Genomic DNA, 26,908 nt, shown 5'->3' on the forward strand with positions numbered 1-26,908 from the left:
TCTTTTGTTGTTGTTGTTGTTGTTGTTGTTTTTCAAGACAGGGTCTCTCTATGTAGCCTTGGCTGTCCTAGACTCACTTTGTAGACCAGGCTGGCCTCGAACTCACAGAGATCCACCTGCCTCTGCCTCCCAAGTGCTGGGATTAAAAGCATGCGCCACCATGTGTGTGTGGCGGTCAGAACACAATTTGTGGGAGTCGTTTGCTCTCACCATGTGGGTCTTGTGGGTCTTGAGCATCACACTTAGGTCATCAGGCTTGGCAGCAAATACCTTTGTAAGCTGAGTTGTCTCACCATCCCAAACATGTTTTTGTTTTAATCAAGAAGTAAACTACCCACGATCTGTCAATTTGAGGGGGATGAGGTGGTGAAGTGGTCACACACCTCCCCACTCCCATGCCAACCTCAAATGGAATGACCCAGAAAGGACACCAACGCCACTTACTCTGGTTCTCCGCCAGGACAGGGACTAAACCGCACTTGCCCGCAATGTAGATGTACCCTCCATCCAGGCTCATGGCATCAGCATCCCCCTTCTGCAGAGAGACAGAGAGAGAGGTGGTCACCCATACTACGGAGAGCTGTCATCTGTCCTGCTGTCATCGCAGCTCTCAGGGGTGGCTTCAAGATACACGTTGCTTGAACTGAACACCCCCAAGGAAATGCCGCACGACTGGTCCTACACCATCCCATGCCTTTGTGCTGTCGCCCACACACCTGAGACACTAACTCTCTGTCTTCTGAACAGAACCCTTCCTGTACCCGAGCACTCCCGAGACTCCTTTCTGAACCAGCCTCATTCACAGAAGACACTGAGGACAGCAGCTCTCAGCTAACTTCTGCTTATTAGCACAACACACAAAGTGGTACCCACAAGTTGGGTATCAAATTGACTGGTGATTAGAATGAGTAAGCCACAACCCAATATAGAAACATGGATTTATCAAGACTGCAATGCTCCTTTGCCAAGTCATCATCTTCTTCTTCTTTTTTTTTTTTTTACAAATACATTAAAAATAATGGACTAGAGATTTGGCTCAGCACTTAAGAGGCCCCTTGCTCTTCCAGAGAACTGAGTTTAGTTCCAGCACCAACATGGCAGCTCACAACTGTCTCTAACTCCAGTTGCAGGAGATCTGACATCCTCTCAGGCCTCTGAGGATGCTGCATGCACGTGGTTCCCGTGTTGATACTCAGACACTTACACATACACATAAAACACTTTAAAAATGTTTCCCAAGATTACGTAGAGATGGGGGAGGGGGAAGTATTCAAGATACACTGTTTATTTTTTAAAGGAATCAAAAGTATGTAACCCATACAGACCAGAATTGCCCTAAGCTCCAGGTACAGAGGAACCTGGGAATGGGGAATTTCAAAACTCTCATTGTAGATATTTTTGTAGGAAGCTACATATAGATGGTTCATGTGTGTGTGTGTGTGTGTGTGTGTGTGTGTGTGTGTGTGTGTGTATGTGTGTGTGTGTGTGTGTGAGAGAGAGAGAGAGAGAGAGAGAGAGAGAGAGAGAGAGAGAGAAGAGGCGAAACCATTCCATATTTTCCAAATTAACCTAATAACCCTAAATTACTCTTTTAATGAAAAGGGTGGGAATTCCACAACAAATTGTTCTTCAGACCTAGAAGGGTGCTCCCTCCGTGCAACACACGTGCACGAGTGGTCCCAATCCCCCCATCTTCGGGTGTTCCTTCTTCACAGTGGCCTCTTGGGGGACCAACCTTACCGTGAGCTGATGACCATGGCCTGTGCCCTCCAAGAAGCCCACTGCCCACACCACATGCGACACCGGCTCCCTACCAGGATTGAGAGAAGGCAGTCTTCCGTAGCGGGGAAGGACGCACAGGTAATCCTGCCATTGCTGGCGCTGCTCCACTGGTCACACTTGCGCTTCTCCTCACTGCCAACTGCACACCATGTGACCCGAGCACGCGTGGCTATCACATCCTGCTGCTCTGTGGGGAAGGACGACGGGGAGGCACGCTGAGACACTGCCTCAGCCCCACCCCTGTGCTCCTTGGGGACCTTCTAAGGCAGAAGAATCTGTGTGACACACATTCTTCCCTTCTCCGCATCCCAGCTCCCCACCTGGGTCAGGCCTTAATGAAGGTTTTCTGTTTCTCACTTCTGTTCTTTTGGAGGGCTTCCCTCTGTCCACCCATCAGTCCTTAGCGTAACCATGTGCCTAAATTCCATCCCTCAGAATAAAAGCTAAATGACACAGAAACTAATGTATACCCCAACAGCTGGGGTGTGTGTGTGTGTGTGTGTGTGTGTGTGTGTGAGAGAGAGAGAGAGAGAGAGAGAGAGAGAGAGAGAGAGAGAGAGAGAGAGAGAGAGAGAAAGAGAGAGAGAGAGAATAATTTCCTCAGATTCTGGCTCTCTTGGTTCATGTCTCTGTTCTCACTTAGTAAGAGGCCTGGATCCCTGCATATGTAGAGGAATAAGGAAACAGTAATCCAGTGTCTAGGATATTTTTTTTTTTTGGAGATACTTCTCACTATGGCCTCGACTTGATTGACAGAAGACACCTGTCTGTGTTGTCAGTCCAGAAGCCATGGCAGATTAGAGCTCACCCACAGTTTACTGCCTGCCCTGGGTACCCTTGGCTTCCTGCCTAGGCTCCACATACTTTGACTCAGGCTCCGGATGGATGTCGTGTATTTGTAGGTCAGGTAGAGCCCAACGTCTACTTCACGGGGGACCCTCACAAGTCGGATGGCAGAGTCCTTGAACAGCAGATCCTTCTGCCCCGCAGGGGAGGCAAAGAGCTGGAATTCTGATGTGCTGTCTTTTCCAAAGTTTTCCTGTTTAGAGAAAAATAAAATTACGGTCACCATCAATAATGGGCAGAAAGGAGCCAAAACCCAATGTGGAAAGGGCTACCTGGGACGTGGGGATAATTCTAGTGGGGCAGGGGCCTCAGTTGGTACCCTTTCTCACAGGGACTACCCCCATTGCAGAGGCACAAGCTCAACTATACAGCTTACTCCCTGGAAGACTGCTTTGTCCCAAGGTACTTGGGGACCTACGACTACCATCTTGTCCCCACCCCTGCTTCTGCTGGAGCCCAGGAGAGCCTGCCAGGAGCTGACACCAGAGAAGGTTCCAGGGACTGTGCTGTCCAGAGGAGAGTCAGGGCCCACAGTCCTTAAGCAGTTAGGGAAAGCGAGGCCCTCCCCAACCATGAACTTAAGCAGGCGAGGGAGGCTGTGCACCTGTGATTGGCTGAGAAGCTTCCAGATGGCATCTTCCTTGCCATTCTTACTTCGGCCCACAACAGCGTGTGAAGGGACCCGGGCCAGGTGGCACTCCTTGTACTCTTCCACTGACTTCCAGGTGTTGTCTGGGCAGAGCAGCTTGTACTGGTCCCTTTCTGCTTTATCTGGTAGCTCCTCTGGGAGGAAGGGAAAGGTGGAAAGAGGAGCTGACACTTAGCTGTGACCATGAGCTGTGGCTTCTGACCACAGAGTTGACAAAATGGAATCAAAAAGGCTGAGCTGCTCCTGAACACTCAGAAAGGTAAGGAGACGTGGCCAGACGGTGCTGAGATCAGAGCTTCTGACTGGCTGTGTTGCTCTTCGAGCCCTGAACTCTGAAGACTCTACCATGATTCAAGGATACCAGAACGAGATCCTTCAAGGTCTCCACAGCCTCTGACAAAAAGGCCCTTGCAATGAGACAGGCCCAAGAAGTCATTGTCCTGGTATACTCTCAATCTGAATACTTAAGAGGTAGATTGGGAGTTCGAGGCCAGCCTTGTCTACATAGCATGTTTCAGGCCAGCCTGAGCTACATGAGACCTCGTGCCAAAAAAACAGAAAGAGAAAGTGACTGGGGGTGGGGATGGGGAGAAGACAAGGAAAGTTACCTCACCCATAGCTCTAGGAAGAGTAAAAGTGACAAAAATTTTGGGCCAGACCTGAGGAGATGGCTCGGTCATTAAAGTGCTTGTTCCACAAGTGTGATGATGTGAGCCTGATCCCTCAGAACTCATGTTTTAAAAAAAGATGGGGGTGGGAGGGCTGGTGTGTGCATTTTAATCCCGGTGCTGGGGAGGCAGAGACAAGGGGGTCCCGGAGCTCCCTGGCCACCCAGACTAATTAAAAAGGCAAGAGTATGGTTCAGTGAGTGACCCTGTCTAAAAAAACATAAATAAATGGAGAGCAATAGAAGAAAAGTTGTGAGGTCTTCCTCTGGTTTCTGCCTACACACACATGTGCATGTACACACACACACTTGTGCATACACACAGAGAAACACACAGACACAAACACAAATAAAGATGATAGATAGATAGATAGAGGTAGATGATGATGATAGATAAATAGATGATAGCTAGATAAGTAGATAGATGATGTGTGTGTGTGTGTGTGTGTGTGTGTGTGTGTGTGTGTGTGTGTGTTCTAAGTAAAAAGAGAAAAATGAGAGGTGCTAGGGATATAGCTCAAAGAGTGTGAAAAAGAAAGCAAGGTGGGATAGAAAGGTTAAATATGGTGGACGTGTCCCACAGATCATTCCTCTACTGTCAGAACCACTGAGTTCCCTATATTTTAAAACAATAGATCAACCTCTGACCCTCGAGGCTGACTGGGAAACCTTGGGCCAGCATCGCTTCTAGTACTCAGTAAAACTTGTGTGAACTTAGAATCCAGAGACACAAGCCAGAGAGGGTTATTTTGCAAAGTCGGGTACATTTTGGAAAACACTTGACAAGCTCTTTGGTGAGAGCATCTATGAGGGGAAAGAATGGAAGTAGGAGTGGAAGATTTCAAGAGCACGAGGTTGGGGTTGGAGAGATGGCTCAGCAGTTAAGAGCACTGGCTGCTCTTCCAGAGGACCTGGGTTCGATTCCCAGCAACTACATAGTGGCTCACAACCATTTGTAACTCCAGTTCCAAGGAATCTGACACCCTCTTCTGGCCTCCTTGGGCACCAGGCATGCATGTGGTACACAGACATACATGCAGGCAAACACCCATGCACATAAAATAAAAATTAATTTTAGGGCTGGGTGTGGTGGCACATGCGTTTAACTCTGGCACTTGGGAGGCAGAGGCAGGCAGATCTTCGTGAGTTCGAGGACAACCTGATCTACAAAGCAAGTCCAGGACAGCCAGGGCTATTACAAAGAGAAACCCTGTCCTGAAACCAATAATAATAATAATAATAATAATAATAATAATTTTAAAGTGGATTTTTTTTCCAGGAAAACCAAAAATAAGAGCTAGATCCAGTAGGCAACTTGATAATAGTGTGGCTGGAGACTGAGAAATCTGATGATTAGAATAGCAGAATTATGATGAAAGGAAATAAAAAACGGCTGCTCCGGAAGCTTCTCCCATGCCCTTACCAAATATTGTGCTTCCTCTGACAAAAGCCACATCTCCAGCGTCGTCTCTCAGGCACCTGTGAAATGAGAAGAAAGCAGTTAAAGACACGGTGTCCCCGACCATGTGGCCCTTTCTCTCCAGACTGAGTGTGCAAACGTGCTTGGGCCAGCAAGGAGGTAGGGAAGTCAGTCTGCAAAAGTGCCTGAGCTCCAGGAAGAGGCTGGAGAGGAGGTGCTGAGGCTTGGCAAAGATGGGGAGGATGAACGAGTAAGTCAGGCAGAGGGCAGAGGTCGCACTCTCCTATTCTAGAGAAAGGCCTGAACTGGACAAAATGGCCGGGCCACAGTGTCGGCCCCATCCAAATGGGAGGGAAAAGTAATTTAGTTGGAGAACCCAAGACAACAGAAGAACAAAGTCAGAGTTGAAGTGATCAGAAAGGGCATAACCAGGTTGGCTACCATCTAAGTAGTACTGAGCTTGGGATCTTGTTGGCCTCCTGGGGCTAGAGAGGACCAGGTAGTGGAAAGGCCTGCCACTTCTTAGGACTCAGGTTCTCAATCTGCACAGCAGTAGGACCGCATCTCCCTTACCCAGCAGGCTGTGCATTAACGGCCCCTTGGCCTGAGGTTATGCAGCCCTGGGTGACTGGGGAGAAGAGAACAGTATCACTCACCTGAAGGCACCTGCGTAGCCAGAATACGGTTCCTCGGAGGAAGAGGCACAGTGGCTTGCTCCTGTCCCCTTACACAAGCTACACAGGTTGGGGAAGCTGTCTTTGTTGGCACCTGGGACACAGCTCTTCGAGAAGAACTTGGACACCGCTGTCAAACACAGAGAAGTAGACCACAGAGTATGAGCCAGTACCAGCCACTGCGGTCCTGCCACCCAGCAGTGCTCTGGATGGAGAGCCCCTTCCTCCAGCGCAGGACAGGACAGCGCTGAAGTGGGCTTGGGAACTCAGACGCGCAACTTTTCCCAGAGCTCTTCGCGTTGTGGCCCCTGCTTCTAGTTGGCCAGCTTCCCCTCCCCCACGCTGCGCCCCCACCCCACCCCCACCCGTTGAATCTCGGACTCACCCTATATGGACATCCATCCCAAAGTGGCCTGTGTCTATAAGACTAGCAACTCCCACCCGAGACTGCTCAGGATCCCCTCCCCGAGCCATTTTACCTTCCTCAAGGGATGCAGGGGGCCCATCCCAACTCAGGAACGGGCGAAGTGTCCCTATCGGGATGTTCCACCCAGCACTCCTGCCAATGCCCGTGTGGCAGGACTTCAAGCCTTTCAGTTGGTTCAGTTGAAAGTTACTGTTTTTCTTTGCGACCGCCACGGCGTAATAGTGAGTCCGGGGTTCTGCAAATGAGCAGAAGGATTGGAGAGGGCTGAGAGGAAGAGGAGGAAGGCCCTGTAGGAAGGGGCCCTCTGCATCAGGAGGATCTTGTCACGAGGCACGCCTCTGAGTTCACCCATTCCCACTCCACAGAGCCACAGCCCCAATACGGCCACGAGGTCTCAGGGTCCCCAGGGAGAACTCACGTTCTTTGGTCCCATAGACTTCAGACGCCATAGGTCGCAGTTTGTAGGGGGGCATTCCTGCATTGAACATCGAGCCACCGTCGAGAGTCATGGCATCAGCTTTGTTTGTCTGAAAGAAAACGGACCCGACACGCTTCAGGAGAAAAGATTTTCAGGGCCTCAGAATGAGTTCGTCTTATGTATGTCCACACGAGAAGATGACGGCACAGGGCGGGGTCATTTGCTGTGAGCGGTAAGCACCCCCAGGGGCTTTAACTCCTGAAGGTGTGTGTGTCCCCTATATAGGCCTGTTTACTTCAGTCACTCTTAGTCACCCTGTCACAGTCTTTTGTATTTAACGTTGTTTGTTCTATATACTTTACCCCCTATTTTGGACTCATATGCATTTTTAGTCTTGGGGATGTGTGCTCACACATGAGAGGACATGAACGTGCGGAAGCCAGAGCTTGACGTCTGGTGTCTTCCTCCATCTCCTTCCACCTCACATTTTGAGACAAGCTGTTTTCTAAACCTGGAGCTCACCAGTTTGTTTGTTCTTATGACAGGAGGCCCTGTCTACTTCCTGGACACTGGGACCATGTGCGAAAGCCACTACATCTAGCTTTTTTTTTTTTTCCAGACAGGGTTTCTCTGTGTAGCCTTGGCTGTCCTGGACTCATTTTGTAGACCAGGCTGGCCTCGAACTCACAGCGATCCGCCTGCCTCTGCCTCCCGAGTGCTGGGATTAAAGGCGTGCGCCACCACGCCCAGCTGAGTACAAGTCTTTTTAATGTCTAGAGTTTTGGCCATCCCTGCCCAACAGTTGGCATGTGGCACCTATGGCTGTGCCAGGCTTATTCCTCAAGAGTTTAGAGACAATACACAGTCATCATGTTGGCTGCTTAGGCCTTGTTTTTTAATAGTTCTTGTGAACAGTGTGAAATAAGACCCAGGTTACCCGACTGGAAGACTCTCAACGTTAGTTTATCTTTCTTTCACTAGCAAGAGACATCAGTTCCTGCACAAGAGGACAGCTCCCAACTGACAGACACCCAGGAAGCAAAGCGGAGGGAACAGAGATGAGACCTCCCCACTGGATTCAAGGCCTCTCCCTTTCTTTCCTTCATTTGCGTTGGGGGATTAGCTTACCACAATGGCCTTGATGCACTGACTAGTGGAAGATCTCATGACACAGCTGAGGGGTTGGCCACCCACGTTTTTCATCATGTTCCGCCACACGGAACATTTTTGTGCCTCAGATTTTGACACGGCACACCAACGAACAGTTGTTGTCTTAGCCAGACCAAGCCCTGGGGGAAAGAGAGAAAGGAGCTAGGAGTCCAGCAATATCATGGGGAAGATCCGCCCCCCCCCCCCCGCTTGCTGTCTGCTGGGGTTCTATAGACTGCCCACGGCCACTGTCCTCCTTGCCTGCATGTTAAATGGTCATATTCTACTCTAGTCGCTAAGCTGCTGGACCACGTGGGACTCTGTCCCCACCAGAGGCCCGAGATTCCACAAGCTAGAGGTGACAGAACCTCTAGATGGTTTTCCTTCTTACGACTAATGTGTTTCCTACTCCACAAAAGGCAATCCACACCAAAGGTCCCTTTATTGACTTCCACCTGCCTTGCCCTAGATGAGCCTGGCAGGGGAGCAGGGAAGGGACGTGGCTCGTATTTTACTTATATGCAAACTGGACCTTAATGTTGCAAGCACGGGATACTGCATGCATTGCCGAAACCATAAAATGATGTAGCCACTTTGGGAAACAGGTTGGCAGTTGCACATAGAAATGAAAACATAGATTTACATAAATATTTGGCATTAAGATTCATAGCAGCATTGTTTAGACTAGTAAAAACAAAACGAAACAAAAAATACATAACTACCTAAATAGGTAACCAGCAAATGGCTGAACAAGATGTGGTACATCCATTCAATGGAATATTTAACTATAATAAGGAAAGAAGTACATTTATGCTAGAGTATGACTAAGCCTCGTTTGTTCTAGGTGTAGGAAGTCCAGTACAAGACAAAATATTGGATGACTCCATTAAAGGCTTTTTTTTTTTTTAAGACAAGGTCTCTCTCTATATATGTATAGTCTTGGCTGTCCTGAAATTTACTATGCAGGCCAGGCTGGCTTCAAACTCATGGAGATCCACCTGTCTCTGCCTCTGCCTCTGCCTCCCAAGTGCTATAATCAAAGGTGGCACCACACTTGACCAGAAAAGATACATCTGTAGACAGAAAGTCAACTGGTGGTCCACTGTGTGAGTCCTGGGAATAGAACTCAGGTAGTCAGGCTTGGTGGCAAGCACCTTTACCCACTGAGTCGCCTCATCCACCCTTCAGTGTAATTTCTGCCAATACCCCCAATACCTCCAGGCATTGGCTAGCTTCATAGGCTTATGTGACTTCTCAGCTCAGTAGTGTTGGCTCTAGAACTTGAACCTAGGCAGTTGTGCCCCAGAACCGCTGACCACTGGGCTAGCCTGCCTGTATAAGACACCTGGGTTAGGTATGGGGTGCAGCTGCAGACGGAGAGGGAGTAAGGTCGGACCGTGGAGGGTCCCCAGCATAGGTACAAAGAAGCCTACTTTGGAGGCAATGAAGCTGAGTCTCATGGGGGGTTGGGGGGGGAGGATGGATGGGGACGGGAATGCTGCCTGAGGAAAGGGCAGAGTGGACTGACAGCTGGTAACTAAGCGGAGAAGGTGCGGCCAGGGAATCTGTGAGGGAAAAGATGGTCTCTATGTGATGAGGGGACAACACTGGGAACAGAGAGGGGCAGGAATAGGGAGGCGGGATACCTGGGTAATGGGTGCTCTCAGGAGGTGAAAGGGAACCACAAAGAGAGGAAACACATCTCAAACCAAGGAATGAAGAAGCAAGGCAAGAAGCCAAGCAGGGTGTTCCCCCTGCTCCCGTGAGGCAGAACCAAGGTGACCAAACAGCCAAATGCTATGCCAAGCTCCCTAGTTTCCCAACCGCAAAATACCAGTGCTGAGTTCAGAGCTCACTCCCTCCCCAGCCCTCTGTAACCCCTGAACATGGTCTTCAGCCGGCGTTCCCTGAAGGAAGTGGGCATCCCCTCCGCAGCCAGGTATCTCCTGATGGGACTGGGTGCCGCTGCGGCAGACACGTACTCCTTGAAGACTCAGACCTCTGAGTGTGCCCCTTCTCATACCACGTCATTTTTACAATGAAGAAATCAAGGGTCAGAAAGGCAATGCATAGTCGCACAGCCCTTGCAAAAGTTAGAGGCTAAACTCAGGTGCCCTGTGTGTCTTAAGCAAATGGCTCGCCCTCTCTGAGCCTTATGTTCCTCCCTAAAGAGCAGAACAGCACATTTGATGCCCACCTTCCCAGCAGGTGACACCCTCAGGCACCTGCACTCACCAAGGGCCTCAAGAAACAGCAAGGCAGGGATGAGCAGCCGCATGCCTGTGGTCTTGGGGGACCCAGAGGACAAACCTGGCTTCTGCACCCTCTCTGGAGCCCTTTATCTATGCTGGGTGACCTCACAGGACTGGCTCCGCCCTATTGCCCAATAGGCCTGCCTTTCATCCCCACTCCCCTTAGCCAGGCGAGCTAGATCTTAGAGACCAGGTTCCTGGAGCCAGGAAGGAGGAAACAGGGACTCCAGTCCCTCCTCCTCCAGGGACTCTGCTGGTTCAAGATGACACCTAGTGATTTCCTCAATCCCCACCCAGCTTCTGTGGGGTCATTGCGACAGAGTCACAGTGCCCATGGTTCTTATCCTTTCTCCGTTTCCAGTGCCTTCTAGAGGTGGGATACAGGACAGGGGTCTTTATTTGTGGATTGCCTTGACCTGTGACACTTAAGCCACATGGAACAGGCAAATGACCTCCCTCCTTAGCTCGACAAGAAGTGGTGGCTTTTAAAGGAGAGCCAGGCGCCCAGTCCTGGCCACAGCAGCAGCTGCAGGGACAGTGGAGTCAGCCCAGGCTTGCACACAGGCTCCCCGTGGGGCCCAGACTTGAAACCCACAACACAGCCCCCGAAGACAGCCTAGGACCTCAGAAAGGAATGCCACAAAGTGCTGGCCTGTGTCCCTTCGTTTCCTAGTGAGGAGGGGGGCCCTGGCATTTGACTTCTTTCCTTCATCCCTCCCTTCCTTCTTCTTCCTCTCCCCCCGCCCCCCGCCTCTCTGTATGAGTGTATGTATATCTGTGTCTATCTCTGTATCTGTGTGGGGGGCTAGGTATGGGGTGGAGTTGAGAGAATTTCAACTTCATTTTAATGACTATCTTAAGTGTCATATAATGGGGAAACCATTTTAAATATACATTTTAAATTGTGTGTGTGTGTGTGTGTGTGTGTGTGTGTGTGTGCGTGCCTGTGTGTGTGTGTATCGAGGGGTGGTGGTAGTGTATGTGCACATACATGTGGGTAACTATGGAGTCAGAGGTTCAGATACGCATCCCTGGAGCTGGAGCTAGAGTTACAGGCAGCCGTGAGCCTCGAAACCCAGTGCTGGGAACTGCAGTCTAGTCCTCTGCAAGAGCAGTATGCGCCCTTAACTGCTGAACCACTTTTAAATTCAAAAGCTAGAATACTGCTTCTGAGAGCACAGCTTGTAAATACGTCCCCATGACGGACACAGGCTCAGGATCTGGGGTCCTCAGCATAGCAGCATGCCATACTCCCACTGGAAGCATACATGTGTCCTTTGGGGAATGATCACCTCAAGCAGGGTGCCCGTACATACAGTGGGGGCAGTCTGGGCTTTCAGGGGGAACATGGTAGCCCTATCTGTACAGATGTGAACTTAGTTCAAGATTTTACATATGAAGACGTGAGGTGTTAGGCTGAAGGAAGCCCCGAGTCACACAGGATTCCTCTCTTGTGTGCTTTTTCTCCAGAGGCGGGCATGGACAACACTTTGGTCACTGGCATTAAGGAGCATTTTTCTGGAGCACAAGGTACCCCAGTGAGCCAGCGCTGGCAAGGGTTAACCTGCAGGGACACTCAGCCCTAAGAAACAGGCCCAGCATGTGAGGCCTTCCATGCCTGGGTGTGAGTCAAGGAGACACAAGCATGAAGTCAGATCAGGATTCCTGTTTGCCTGGCTCAAAAGCGGAGCCTGGGTTTGGTGCTAGACTCCCAGCTGGGGTTTGGGGTGACAGATGCAGGGTCTTTTGTTTGGAAACAATATAACGCAACATCAAAAGTTGTTTTCATCAATAATTGCAATGAAGCCATTTCAAAAATGATGAAGAAACACCCAGTTGGCTAACTCTCCGGTGCAATGCACCTGAGTGGGTCCAGCCTTTTCGTGATTATAAAAGAGTTAAGAAATATCACAACCTACATCTCTGAGAGCCAATTAGAAGAGGGTGGGTTGGAAGAGGTACTGGTTGGTTTTTGTCATCTTGTCACAAACCTCAGCATATCAGGCAAGAGAGAATCTTAATTGAGGAAAACGCCTGGGTACGAATGGCCTGCGGGCAAGTCTGTGGGGCTTTGCCTTGGTTAATGACTAATGTGGACAGGTTTGTAGTTAAACACAACACATCTCTGCAGCAGACATTAGTCGGTCAATACAAAGACTTCTCCTTTAACATTAAATCTCTTCTCTTTTTTTAAGTGTTAGGTACACTGAGTACATTTGTATTAAGCTCTGTTCCTCAGACATAAAAGTTCCCGTTTGGAGTTCTTATTAACTTGGGAGATAAGACAGAAACCTAAGAAAAATATAGGAAAGACTCCTCCAGGACTCCTGCAGCATCAACAGCAACCTGAGGGTCTGCTTGGTTTGACTACTTCTTTCTTCCTTTCTTCCTGTTTGAATTCTAACGGTGTGAAACAATATTTTTTTTCCCCGAGACAGAGTCTCTCTGTGCTAGCCTTGGGTGTCCTGGACTCACTTTGTAGACTAGGCTGGCCTCGAACTCACAGTGATCCACCTGCCTCTGCCTCCCAAGTGCTGGGATGAAAGGCGTGCACCACCACTCCCGGCTATGAAATGATACTTATGCAAACTTAAGCCATCTTAATTTAACTCTTTTCCTTAAGTGGTAAATAAAAATTATAGACTGCATTTTTTTTTAATGCTCTATTTGTGGTAAAGAAAACATTTGTTGGGCTGGAGAGATGGCTCAGCCATTAAAGGCTAGGCTCACAGCCAAAAACATAAGAAAACACTTGTTCTCTCTGTTAATAATTACCCCTTACCACTTTATGAGAATAACTAGGAATGTGAACCCACTGTTGTCACTGTTTGCTGGGACTGTAGAGCCCAGGCCTCCACTTAGCCTCAATAGACCAGCAGTGGTCATTGTGCCGGGGGTAAGTTCCTATTCAGAAGGGCCCTTCAAAGCCATGTTCGTCCATTTTTTGCATACACCCCGGGCAAGCTCACTTGCCTGTGAAGCTGAGAAACACGCCTGATGAGAATGGTTGCACCTCCAGCTTCTACTGAGTCAAAAGGCACAACCAAAAACATTGAAGTAAGTGCCAAGGTTGAGGTAAAACTGGTCATAATGTTGGGATCTTACTATTATTAGTAGTAGTAGTAGTTAGTACTATTATTATTATTACTACTACTTTATGTGTCTAAGTGTTTTGTCCACCATGTGCATACAGTGTCCACAGAGGCCAGAGATGGCGTCAGAATTCTTGGCACTGGAGTTTCAGATGGCTGTGAACCACCATGTTGGTGCTGGGAATCAAACTTAGGTATTCTGGAAAAGCAGCCAGTGCTCTTAACCACTGAGCCATCTCTCCAGCCCCTAATGCTGGGACCTTGAGGGCTGAACTTTCTGAAGCAACAGGGCATTTTAGAGTCTGTGTGGTTTGGGATCTTCCCTTTCTGGAGCTCCAGATGTTGAGGCGAAGAGGTCACATGTGACACTGCCTGCTGGAAAGCAGCTACTGCAGGGAGCGAGATTTGTTCTTCCTCCTCCTTCTCCCTGCTGCCTTCCCTCATGGCCTGCAGCCCTGGTCAGCCCCCTTCCCCCTCCAAATAGTTCTTCGTCCTGCTCTCACGGCATGTCTCTGTCTACCTTTTGCTCTCCCTTAAGAGCTTTTCCTCCCTCTCAGGATTCTCTTTCTAGTTCCATCACACACACACACACACACACACACACACACACACACACACACACACACACCACATACAGACACACACAGAGAAGAGAGACATATACTCTATGCACACAGAGACACACACAGCACACACACAGACATACACATTACCACACACACACCACATACAGACATACATACCCCCCCACACACAAAGACAGACACATAGAACACACACAGACACACAAACATACACATACCACATACGCAGAGAGACACAGAGAGGGGGGGGAGGGAGAGAGAGAGGGAGGGGGAGAGAGAGAGAGAGAGAGAGAGAGGGAGAGAGAGAGAGAGGGAGGGAAAGAGAGAGAGAGAGAGAGAGAGAGAGAGAGAGAGGGAGAGAGAGAGAGAGAGAGAGAGAGAGAGAGAGAGAGAGAGAGAGAGAGAAAGAGACAGATATACCCACACCACACACACACACACATGTATATAAATTTAAGCTTAGATTCTACACCAGACAACATATGGTTTTTGTCTTTCTGAGGCTGGATTATTTTGCTTAACATAATGATTTCCTGTTCCATCCACTTTCCTGCAAATGCCACAATTCATTTTTCCTCACAGCTGAATAAAATTCCATTGTGTTGTATACGCTGCATTTTCTTTTTTCTATTCATCTGTTGATGGAATCTAGGCCAATTTCATTTCCTGGTTGTTATAAATGGTGCACCTATAACATGGGTATGCAGGCGTCTCTGTGATGTTGACTTAGAGTCCTATGAGTGAGTGTTATGGCTTCGTCATGCAGCTCATGTTTCTTACCACTTCCCAGCAGGCTCGCCACCAAAAAAAAAAAAAAAAAGATTTTTTTTTCAGGTTCTCTGGCTATCTGGCTCTGTACACACATAGGCTTCAGCTGAAGGAATGAGTGAAGAGAGTAGCTCCGAGGCTCCTGGTTACAACCCGAAGGTTTTGGAGCCCAGTGAAGGAAAAGGCTGGCTAACCCTTGCGGAGTCTGTGTACAAGGATTCATTTACTTATCCACTAATCCAACCCCGATCTATGAGGCATCTGAAGTGTGCTGGAAGCAGAGAGCCTTCAGGGAAAGACAGTGTAGGTCCCCACGTGCTGAGGCAATGGGCGAATCCGTGAGCAGAGAGTGCAGGCCATCACACATCAGCAAGTGCGGGGGTTTGCTTTTTATTTTGTTTTGATTTTTGAGATAGGATCTCACTGTGTAGCTCTGGCTGTCCTGGAACTCGCTATGTAGAGCAAGGCTGGCCTTGAACTCACAGAGATCTCCCTGCCTCTGCCTCCTAAGTGCTGGGATTAAAGGCATGTGCCACCACAGCCCTGCTACAAGCTGGTGTTCATTTTAACAGGCATACATGGGAAAGTGTGACATCTGGGCAGAACCAGCTCCAGACAGACAGGCGAAAAGATAAAAGGTCATCCCATGGTATCCACTCAGGACATCCATGCATCCACTTAGCTGACAGGAAATAAAACCAGCTTTGGTTTGTGTCCCTGCCAGAGGTGTGAAATTGCTTATCTTGGTAGGGATCTTTTTAAGTATGTACAGACATTGTGATGAGTTAACCAACCATAGCTGGACATCAGACCCAGTGGATGTACAAACTCTGGATGCTCACAGAGGCCACAGTCGGGGGTGTTTGCTTCTCACATGCCAGTGTGTCAGCTCAGAATTGCCTGTGTTCACCATTCCTGGATGGTACATGGTGCCCATACCAGTGTAGGTAAATTTGCCTGTCACTGGCAATGCTACCTCCATCAGTGAGATAATTGTCTCCTTAAGCGTTTGGGGTGCTTTTAGCCCCAAGCGACTCTAACAACAGCTCTGTGTCCTGATGATCACTGCTCCCACTCAAAATAAATGACTAAGGGTTACCCCTGGTCACACAGTGGGTGAGAGCCAAAGCTGACAGACCCCAGGATCTCATCAGAAGCACAGCTGTACTCTTGCCTGTCCATGACGCTGAGCCAGGGGCCCCTGGGAGTCTCAGCTTTCTTGCAGACCGGGTCCTGCTTGGACCCTTCCCCACACTGGCGGTTGCTCTTGATCTTATGAGAGAACCATGAGGAGACTCAGTAGCCCAGCTGTCCAGATGTTGACTCAGGCCAGTTCGTGTGTCCCACAGCCAGTGCATGGCACATTTGACAGAACGACGCCCCGTCCCCACCAAGGCACCTGATTCCTTGATAATGGATGGAGCCCTTTACTGATGCCCTGAAGAAAGAGGTCTAGGGTGGACGAGAAGGAGGAAGAGATGGAAAACAGCTCCTTAGATCTCTGCTAACACCAAGGGCTCCTGAGATCCCATCACAGAATGACTTCTAGAGAACCCTTTAGCTTCTGTCCCCATGTTGACCCTCTGGAGTAAAGCCAACAGCCCCGAGGAGCCTGCACATGGCTCTGGGTGGACAAAGTGCCACCATTATCAGCAGGAAGCTAAGCTGAAGGGCATGGGCAGAAAAACACTGACTTTATTAACCAACATGTCTTGTTGCCAAATATTGCCCAATTCGCAGAGGACCCACAAAGAACTTCTGTCTGCTTGGCAGAGAATTTTTCTTCCTCTTCCTCCTTGTTCACTCACCACACCTCATAGTCAGGTCCCTCTGCTGCTCTGGGCTCTGCCCTTACAGAGACCAACCCTCCCAGGGACTGTTTCAAAGACTCTCGCTGTGCACAATCCCCACTAATCCAAGGGGCAGCAGGAATGTCTCAGGCTCCCCACACCGTTCCCACCCCACCCCCCTTTCTCAGTTCTCAGCTCCTCCTTCCAGGGAGCACCCCACGTCTCTGATGACATCTGAACCCTGCAAACACAATCATAGGGCTATTCAAATGGAGAATGTGCAGTGGACCAGGCCCAGGAGACAGTCTTCCGGAAAGGAAGGTGCCAACTAAGTGGAGCCTGGAAGGTGGCCACAGCTGGCCCAGAGTAATTAGCCCGGAGCAGGGAAAGCCCCAGGCAGGAAGCACCAGAGCCCAAGGCGCCTGTCTCTTCTCACTCCTTCGGCCAGGAGTGGGGCTGAGATTTGTGTTTAGAGACAGCGCAGGGGGTGGGTGGGGGGGTGGGTGGCGCAGGGTGGAGAGTGGTCTCTGGGCCTCTTTCTGAACTCCACAAGGACAGGGTTGGGTGGGCTCTTAACTAAGAAACCCAAGGTGGGCAAAGAAAGGCAAGGGGCCAAGGTTCCTCCATGTAACGGTGCAGCCAGCCCAGTTCCTCATGCCAGGTTCTCCAGGCTAAAGATGGCTGGCTAGTCCCCTCACTAGTCCCCAGGCTGTTGCTGCTCCTTCAAACCTCCTCACCCTGTTCATTTACTTCTTCACCAAAGAGTCAGGAAGGCAGGAAGGCCTGCGGGGAGAGAGAAATGACTAGAAAACGAGAGGTGAGGTTGGATGTCTGGGTCTGAACCAGACACACCCTAATCAACACCCTAGACCTGGCCAGTCCCTCTGCTTGCCCAGGCCTCAGGCACCCTAGATCAGGCTGGCCTGTGGGCAGGCCTCTGATGGGTTTTACTTGACATGGGAAACCCCGGCTCACCGTGGGCGGCACCAGACACTACGCAGGAACCCTAGGTAATGTAAGAACAGAAGGGGCAAGGATCCACGAGCTTATGCTCTCAGCTCTTGACTGTGGATGTAATGCTTGAAGTTCCTGCCTTGACTGTCTTGAGATGATGGACTATAGCCTGGGAGAGGGGGTGTGAGCCCCTGAGCTGTTGTCAGAATATTTTACCACAACAAGAATGAAAGTAAGATGTACCCCCAAACATCAGAAGTTAACACCAGTGGTACCCATACCATGAAGTCAGTGTAATTGAAACCTGGTGCTGACATGTTTTCCCGGCATCACAGCTGGCCCAGCACCTTCTTTTCTACTCTCATCCTAGTTCTTGCCTCCATCTTCCTTTGTGTGTCTCTGCCTCTATTGCTTCTTCTCTCTTCCTTCTCCCCATCATCTCAGCTTCTTTCTCTAGCTCTAGCTCCCCGTCCTTCCAGCGTCCTCATAAGTCAGTAGGTGTGGTTGCTCTACTTTGTAACTGCCAGCCATGTCCCCTAACCTCCTGGTGCCAAGAGAGAAAAAGTCTGGGACTTGACCCATCTTTGTATCCCAGGACCTCACCGTGGCCTTGTTAACCTGAGGCCTGTGAGGCTGAGAAGAAGCCTCTAAAATCCTCTGGTTGTAACTCTAACTCATAGCAAGGATGAGAAAGAGATGGACAGGCAGCACATTGGTTCTCCCAACCTCAGCATCCCATGAGCATCCCACCCTGAAACAGCTTCAAGAAAGTCTCACATCTCCACAGAGTTGAAGAGGAGCTGACCTGTGGAAGAGGCTGAAGCACCAAGACAGACTTCCTCCCAATCTTGACCCTGACCTTGAGATCTCATCCACTGACACAAAAGACCCTCTTTCCTTTTCTTTCCTTTTTTTTTTTTTTTTTTTTTTTTTTGTCTTAATTAGACAGAATCTTATGTAGTCCATGCTAGCCTCAAACCCACTCTGTTGATAAAGATGACCGTAAAATGATAATCTTCCTGCCTCTCCCTCTCCAGGCCTAAGGTCCACGTAGCCACCATACCCAACAGAGCATCTCAGGTTTTTCTCCCAACTGAGTAAACCTGACTCCTGACCAAAGTCTTTGTCCACAACAGACTAACTTGCAAACGACCTTGGAAAAGACTCAAAGGCTAACTGACTGGATGGCCGTCTTCCAAAGAGAGCTGACTTCTCCAGCAGCGTGTGCTGTAGCATATGTCGTCAGCGAGGCTGAGGAAGCTGAAGGTGTTGGGGATGGGAGAGACCAGGAAAGCAATGGCTCTGAACAAATAACTGTTGCCAAATGTTTTCCTATTTGCAAACAAAGAGCTCTCTACTTGTCCGTCCTCCTTCTCCCTCTCTTCAGCCCCTGCCTCTCCCTCAGGCCTCTTCTCTCTAGTTAGGCAGGGCTGGTCCTGTGACCTCAGATTCCAGGCTAAGCCTGTGTTTGCACTAACCCCTTCTCTCTGCCCATCAAGTATGTGCATGGGGTTCAAGGGCACCCCAATTCTTCCTCTTTCTTCCTTTCCACTCCGTGGTTGTGAGATAGCCGGGCCTCCTGCCTCAGCTTCTGACAATTCTCCCTGGCCCCTGCCTCCTCCAGTGCAGCTCCTCCTGGAAGATACAAGACCCTCCCTTACTCTCTTCCGATTGGTCCTTGAGGAACAGCCTCCTGTCTCCTCCTTTAGACCAACAGCCCTCTCTGTGCTGAAAACTGTTGTGCCCACTGCACCAGGAGAAACAAACTGCACAGTGAGTGGGTGTGCCACTGTGCCACGTGCCACTGTACCCAACTCCATAAAGTTGTACTGAGGGACCAGTAGGTGCTGGTGGCTTTTCTCATGGCTCTGACAAAGTGTGTGACCAAAGCAACTTAAGGAAGACTTTACTTGGGCTCAGTCCATCATGGCAGGAAAGACAGGGTTGGCAGGGTCATGAGGCAACAGGTCACAGAGAGAGACGAATACTGATTCTCAGCTTACCTTCTAGGTCTGGGTCAATAATGTGTAATTTTTTAGTTTTGAAATTAAAATATATTTAAATATATAAATTATAGGCCAGGGGTGGTGGCGCACGCCTTTGATCCCAGCACTTTGGAGGCAGAGGCAGGCAGATCGTTGTGAGTTTGAGGCCAGCCTGGTCTACAAAGCAAATCTAGGATAGCCAAGGCTACACAGAGAGACCCTGTCCCAAAAAACCAAAACAATAAATGAATAAATTATAGTATTTCCTCTTTTCCTTCTTCAACCCTTCCCATGTACCTCCCTAGCTCTCTCTCAAATTCGTGGCCTCTATCTCTTAAATTGTTCACATATATATTATATACATGTATATATTATATATTATATACAAACATATATGTGTATATATATATATATATATACACACACACACACACACACACACACACACACACACACACAGGGTCAGTGACAGGAGTAGTTAGGATTTAATGAAGCAAATGTGAATGTGCTAGAACAGCACTCAGACTATGGGTCTGCTCAATGGATATTTTGTTGTTGTTGCTGCTGCTGCTGTTGTTGAAACCAGACTATAAAGCAGCTTTACTGGGGTAAATTTTACTAAGTGCTGTTTACAAAAATTTCTTAAACTACTTCTTTGGGGTTTTTCCTTTTATGTTTAGTAGCAAGAAGTATACTAGATGTGTAAGAACTATTAAAGGTCTTCGGGGCTATAGTCCACATCTTCAGTGGCTTTATTTTTGGACTTGTGTCTGGTCTCCTTCACTCCCTCACTATTTTATGAAAACTCAGTATTCCGTAAGCAAGATCATCTTATGTTTGCACTCCCATTTTAAGTCATCCCGTGCTGATGCATGGCACCCTGCTGTCTGTGAAGCCAGCGAGGCTTCAGGAAACACATGCTGATTGGTTGTTTAAGAACCATATCTGAGAGGACAGCTGAACGCCAGCTTTCACTGGACTGTGGGTGCCTGAGGCCTCTCTCCATGTAGACTTTGTTTCGGTGACAGCATTGATGTTTCAGAGGCTTCCCCAGTGCAGCACACACTGCCTGGACTGTTCTTGCAGAGGGTTGGAGTCCGTTCTCAGAGTCCACACCCCTCGGTTTATAATGGCATAGAATGCTACTCCAGGAAATAAAAACTCCACAGACCCCTCTGCAGGTCCAAGAACAAACATCTAATCATACAATTCCTAAGCTTTTCTCCTCCCCCAAGACCTGGCTACCCTTCACCATGACTTCCCAGGCTACCAGTCAGTGCTGTGTTATCTGAGAGCTACATGATTCCGACTGTTATATCTGAAGGAAAATCCCAAGTATCCCAAAAGGACAGGCCACTGACTATGTCCAAGACGACAGCTGGACTCTCAATGCATTTTTTTTTTTCCAAGACGGGGTTTCTCTGTGTACCCTTGGCTGTCCTAGACAGGCTGGCCTTGAACTCATAGAGATCTGCCTGCCTCTGCCTCCTGAGTGCTGGGATTAAAGGCGTGCACCACCACGCCTGGGTCAATGAACATTTTTAGTGAGTGACTCACAGAGTTCAGCATAAAAGCAAACAGTATTTTGAAACCTCAGCAGATACTCATTACCCATGATAATTGTTTCTAGATGTTTCTGAGCTCTGCTGTGAATCAGACCATGTAAAGGCCCAAGGATCTACAAAGAGGTCCGCTTCCCACGGGCTCCAGATGGGTCACAATCCCGAAAGCAGTTGCTATGAAAATGCCAGGCAGGCCCACTTGATTCGTTGTGGAAGGAGACCCTTGCTGAAGCCACGTGGAAGCCAGAGGGAAGGAAGTGGCCTGCACAATGAGGAACTGGTTGGGGACTTGGTAGGGAAAGCAGAACCTGGTGCCTATTTGGACACAGAGGAAAGGGTCAAGAAAGTGAGCAATTTCCAGGATATTTGGAAATATTATGTCTTGAGGTTAATTCCTCTGAAGTAACTTAACCAATAACAATCCAAGACTCTCCAGAGAAGAATATTGCCTTTGATCTATTTTGCAAATGGTGTCTTTAAGACCAGAAGAGGCAACCTGTCCTGTGCTGCTCTCTTTGGGCTCCCTGACTTGCACGCCGAGGGGCCGGGGTACTCTTCCATGAAAAGCATCTTAGTCTGATGAGACGGCTCAGTCGGTAAGGCGCTGGCCTTGCGAGCATGGAGACCTGAGTTCAATCTCCAGATCCATCCGGAAAGAAGAAAGAGTCTGCATGGCAGCATGTTTGCAATCACAGCACTGGGGAGACGGAGACAGGTGGACTCACTGGCTGGCCAGCCTGGCCTACTTGGCAAGCTCCAGACCAGTGAAAGATTAAAAAACATTGTCTCCAAAAATAAAGTGGACAGTGTCTGGGAAACAACATCTGAGGCCGACCTCTAGCCTCCACATGCCACATAAATGCACCAGCCCACACATGAACACACATGATACACCAGATGAATAAGTAAGTGAGGCAGGTCTCCGACAGGTATTGGGGCACCACCGTGAGTCAGACACAGCTCCTGCCTTCAAGGGCAACAGACAAGAAAGCATACACTTCCCACCACAGGTGATGAAGAGGACATCCCTTCCCCCACAGCAACAGAAGAGGTGTAAGGGATGACGCCTGAATGTAGAGCAGGGAGGGCTGTCGCCTCCTACCTTCAGCAGCCTGCTCCTCACCAGGGAGGAAACCTCCTACATTGCCCACCGGGCATCTTCCAACAACCTCACAAAGGAGCCAAGGGACCGAGTGGAAGATTATAGGTGTCAGTACGCACGAAACCACGTGTGTAAGTGGGACACCTTCTGCTTTTACTCTGAAAAAGATGAGAATTGTCACAGAATGGTCTCAGAGGAGAGTCAAAAGGGAACAGAGAGACAACTGTAGAAGTTTAGGCAACAATCTGAGAAGAAAAAAAAAGAAGGGTTTTACACTAGGACGTGGCAGTGGAGAGGTGGTGGGACAATCTGAATGCTAGACATATTTTTGTCTTGATTCGTCTCAAAGATGTATATTTATGATGTATACAACATTGTCCCTGCATGTGTTCCTGCCTGCCAGAAGAGGACAGTAAATCTCATCATAGGTGGTTATGAGCCACCCCGTGGTTGCTGGGAATTGAACTCAGGATGCCTGGAAGAACAGACAATGCTCTTAACCTCTGAGCCATCTTTCCAGCTCCATTGCGAGATATATTTTTTTTTAAAGTGGAGTCTGTGGGACTTGCTTACATTAGAAAGGAATGTGGGGTATGAAGAAGAGGCGGCATGGTGTTTGGCCTGTGAAACTGAAAGGATTAGAGTTGCACTGACTGAAGTGAAGACAACGAGATATGATTGACAGATTGGAGAAGAGGTCGACCAGAAGTTCCATTCCGGACACAGACCGATAGACCTTAACACCTTAGAAGTCAATGAGAAAAGAGGCTGGGAGGAAAGCTCAGGTGGTAAAGTACCTCCAGTGTGAACATTAGGACCTAGTTTGATCCCCAGCACCGGGCATGCTGGCACACTGTGATCCCAGCCCTGGGGAGGCAGAGACAAGAGGATCTGTGGAGCTCAACGGCAGACTGAATTAACCCTAGGTTTGGTGAGAGACTGTGCCTCAAAGAGCGAGGTGGACAGCACCTGACGAGTGACAGTTGAGGTTGACCTTTGGCCTCTACATGTACGCGATGCACACATACACACAGAAAGAAGCCAAAGGAGAAATCTGAAACTGTAGCTGAATCCTCTTTCAACCAAGGGTCCCCTTTCTCTCTAGAACAAAGCAGAAGCCTATTTATATAGGATGGGTGGTCACAGGCAGTCTGTATCATGTCCGCGGATGGCTCTCACATCAACTCTGACCTTACTGACTACAGCCACCATGCCTGTGGGAATAGCATGTGTGGTCGACGTCCCACTTAAGTCTTAAGCTCCACCTCCTTTGTGGCTCACCTCCTTTTCTGTGCACGGTCCCTTCCTTGCAATGTAGACTCAGATCCTGGCTGTGGCTTTTCTCCTTGTGGGCCAAATCTGGCAATGAGCTTGCCTCTGGGGATTTCACGAGCCAAGCTTGTGAGTGGTTATTGTTTATGTAAGAAGATATGGAGGAAACTGACATCCTGGCTGCAAGGAATCTTAGAAGGCTTTATGCACAGGTCTTAGAAGGCTTTTCATCATTGTTCTACAGGGCGCTCTGCACTGTCTGCAGGTGTCAGTGAACAAAAGAACAGGCCTGAGCATTGGAGCATGAAACAAAACTTTGATTGCCATATTACTAAGAAGCCCAGAAGCAGACATAGATGAGGCAATTGATTTGCCCATGGCCAGAAATGGGGAGAGGAGAGAGACTTCAAGTCTGTCCCTGCCTTGCCTAGGGCAGTGTTGTTGTTGTTGTTGTTGTTGTTGTTGTTGTTGTTGTTGTTAAGATTTACTTATTATGTATATGGTATTGTGTCTGCATGTACCCCTGAATGCCAGAAGAGGGCACCCGATCTCATTATGGATGGTTGTGAGCCATCATGTGGTTGCTAGGAATTGAACTCAGGACCTTCAGAAGAGCAGCCAGTGCTCTTAACCTCTGAGCCATCTCTCCAGCCCTGCAGTGTTGTAATTTATAGAAAAGTTGAAACAGAAGCCATGCTATTAGCATCCTGGCAGAATAAAGATATTTTAAAGTGAGTCTTATAAGTCTCCCTTTGGCTGTCAGACCACTGGAACAATGACCCCAACCCAACCCAGAATGTAGAACTTTCCCCAGGATCCCATACTGGAACTGAAACCTGGTGCCTCTGCCTGGTACCAGAGAGAGACTTGCGTCTCAGCAAGAGATTTCATATAATTCCGACAGCTTCTCAGAGCATCTTTCATGAGAAATTGGAACTGAGACAGGTGCTGCTGGGCAAGACCATACCTTGGCCAGGACGGCTCTTGCCTTCTGTTTGAATTTGAACTTCATATCAGGACCCTGAAGATGGGTTTGAGGAAGGAGATTTTAGCTTTAACTGTCAGCTTGACATAGCCTAGAATCACCTGGGAAGAGTCTCGATGAGCCATCGTCTGCAATCCCTACATTGGAGTGGCTTGTGGGCATGTCTGTGGAATGGGTTTGTCTTAATTGAGATAACTTATGTAAGACTACCCAGCCCACTATGGGTGGCGTCATTCCCTAGGTAGGGAGTCCCAACCATTGAGTTGGGCACGAGCAAGCAAGTGAACATACATGTTTCCATTTCTTTCTACTTTTGACCATGCACTAGCTATCTTGACCTCCCCAGAACAATGAACTATGACCTGGAATTGTAAGCAGAAACAAACCCTTCAACTGTGTTTCACTGGAGTATCTTACCACAGGAAAGAAAGAAACAAACAAACAAAACTACAACAGGGAGTCCCTGGACCTCCCTGTTCCTTGTCCTGATGTGGCCACACTAACTGAATCTCTGCTTTCTGCTTTTCACTGTTGTCACTTTCATTGGCCTATTGAGGAAGAGTGAGAGAGACTTGCTTCTTAGGGCTGTCAGAGCTCAGCCTCTGGCACTGACAACTCTAGAGAAAGGATGTACACAGGAGTAGATTTGTCTGTGAGTCCACACTATCACGACTGGGAAATAAGTCTTCTGGCACATAGCCCAAGGCTCTTAAGGCCGGCCAGTCTCAGTCTCAGCATGCTTACTAATTCTTAGGGTCCTACTGCAGGCTGGAGCAGAACACTGATGCCCTGAGCAGCGGGACTCATTTGCCAGTGGCAGTGCCCATTTTTTATTAATGGGCTTCACTATCCTGTCCTGTCCTGCCCTGTCCTGTCCTGATGATGCTCACAGCTGTCCCTGGAGTAGTATCTGATGTTCCTTTTCCCCCACACCAACCTTCAGGGCCATCTCAGTCCAGTCCCCTCCTGGAGATGGGTAAGGGCACTTTATGACCTCTCTCTTCGGAAACTGCTAACCTGCTGGGGCCACATCTCTGCAAGGAGCACACTCGTAGAATGTTTTTCTGTTAACTGTCACCCTGATTCCCAACTGCTGATTGTGAGATGGGATACAAAGTACAGCCGAAGTGTTTTAGAACTTTGACAATGGCACCCTGAGTAGATAGCACAGTTGGCTTGATGATAAGAAACTGATGAAAACAACAAACAAACAAACAAGCTTCTGAGCATGTGGACCATGTTTGTGCTCCCCAGATCTAAGGGGACAGACAGATTTCTAGGACTTCGTGGCTAGCCAGCCTAAGCAAGCAAGTCACAGGTCCCAGTGAGAGACCTGTCTCAAAAACCAAGGTGGCCATCTCCTGGAAAATACCATGCAAGGTTGACTTCTGGCCTTCACACACACAAGGCACACTGGTATACATATACACGCATGAGCACATACAGTCACATACATCAGAAATAAGATGAAACTCACCAACGGGGCTAGAGATGTGGCCCCATTGCAACTGTTCTTGTCTAGCGTGCACAAAGCCCAGCAACAACAGAAACTGGGTGTGTGCAGGTGCCTTGAATCTCAGCACTCAGAAGTAGAGGCAGAAGGATCATAAGCTCAAAGTTCTCCTTTGCTGCACAGGCCACCCAAGCCCTGTCTCATAAACAACCACCACCAACAAAACAGACAGCCCTATGCCGTCGCCATCAGTGAATTAGAAGGTCCTCTGACCAATGCTGAGTCCTAAGGGGCTGGCAGAGGTGTGGCTCAAGTTCTTAAAGTCTGCAGTGGTGGAACTCACTCTTCTGGCCAGGGAACCTTTGGAAATATGTGTCTGGTAGGCTGCATGCTTTCCTTAAGAAAAAATCTGCCGTCTTTGACAACACAAAGTGAACGTAAGCCTAAAGCGACGTGCCATGGACTCTGCTGTGGCTGTCTCTACATCACCAGCTTTGGTCATGTCAAAAGGTCATGGTGCTGAGAAAGTTTCTGAACTGCCCTTGGTGGGTTGGAGATGAAGGTCACAAGAAGACCAAAGGGGTTGTGCTGCTGCTTAAGATAACACCAAGAGGGCCCCGCCTCTCGTTGCATGACAGCTGGAAAGGACAAAATGAGAAACTACCCTCTGGTCCAGCACAGGGGCTCTGCACAGTCTGTAATAATGACAGCGGTACCAAGGCCGTCCGAAACTTTCTGGCAGTTCTCTGCTTTGGAGAAGCAAGCTGAGCATCTGAGGCTGCTTCCCTCGAGAGTAAACTGCAACCCTCCCGTACACAAGATGAGAATGAGGCCTTAGCAGAACCCTCAGAAGCCCAAGCCAGCGTGGTGGTGCATGCCTTTAATCCCAGTACTCTGGGAGGCAGAGGCAGGCGGATCTCTGTGAGTTCGAGGCCAGCCTGGTCTACAAAGTGAGTCTGGGACAGCCAAGGCTATGCAGAGAGACCTTGTCTCGAAAAACCAAGAAAAGGAAAGAGAAGCCAGGAGATGCAAAGAGGCCTCCAAGCACCTCTCCTCCTTAGAGTACAGAATAAGGAT

At 48.9% G+C, this 26,908-nt stretch overlaps 1 protein-coding gene across 2 annotated transcripts in view; it reads right to left on the reverse strand.

Annotated features, from left to right (window-relative positions):
- Positions 1 to 26,908, reverse strand: part of LTF (lactotransferrin) — a 42,016-nt gene that overhangs the window by 10,988 nt on the left and 4,120 nt on the right. Inside the window, exons 1-10 of one of the 2 annotated variants that reach the window (XM_084754237.1) lie at positions 10,268 to 10,382; positions 8,012 to 8,172; positions 6,884 to 6,992; positions 6,518 to 6,700; positions 6,021 to 6,168; positions 5,368 to 5,423; positions 3,233 to 3,411; positions 2,647 to 2,821; positions 1,815 to 1,969; positions 445 to 535 (exon numbers count right to left, since the gene is read on the reverse strand). In XM_084754237.1, the coding sequence (XP_084610363.1) occupies positions 445 to 535; positions 1,815 to 1,969; positions 2,647 to 2,821; positions 3,233 to 3,411; positions 5,368 to 5,423; positions 6,021 to 6,168; positions 6,518 to 6,700; positions 6,884 to 6,992; positions 8,012 to 8,172; positions 10,268 to 10,310 (1,300 nt within the window). In that variant the 5' untranslated portion in view covers positions 10,311 to 10,382. Of the gene's footprint in view, positions 1 to 444; positions 536 to 1,814; positions 1,970 to 2,646; positions 2,822 to 3,232; positions 3,412 to 5,367; positions 5,424 to 6,020; positions 6,169 to 6,517; positions 6,701 to 6,883; positions 6,993 to 8,011; positions 8,173 to 10,267; positions 10,383 to 26,908 lie in introns of those variants that run through there. The other variant, XM_084754238.1, reaches the window with a different exon arrangement.

The sequence above is a fragment of the Acomys minous genome (assembly GCF_964271855.1).
Source record: "Acomys minous genome assembly, chromosome: 13".
NCBI classification, from domain to species: domain Eukaryota; kingdom Metazoa; phylum Chordata; class Mammalia; order Rodentia; family Muridae; genus Acomys; species Acomys minous.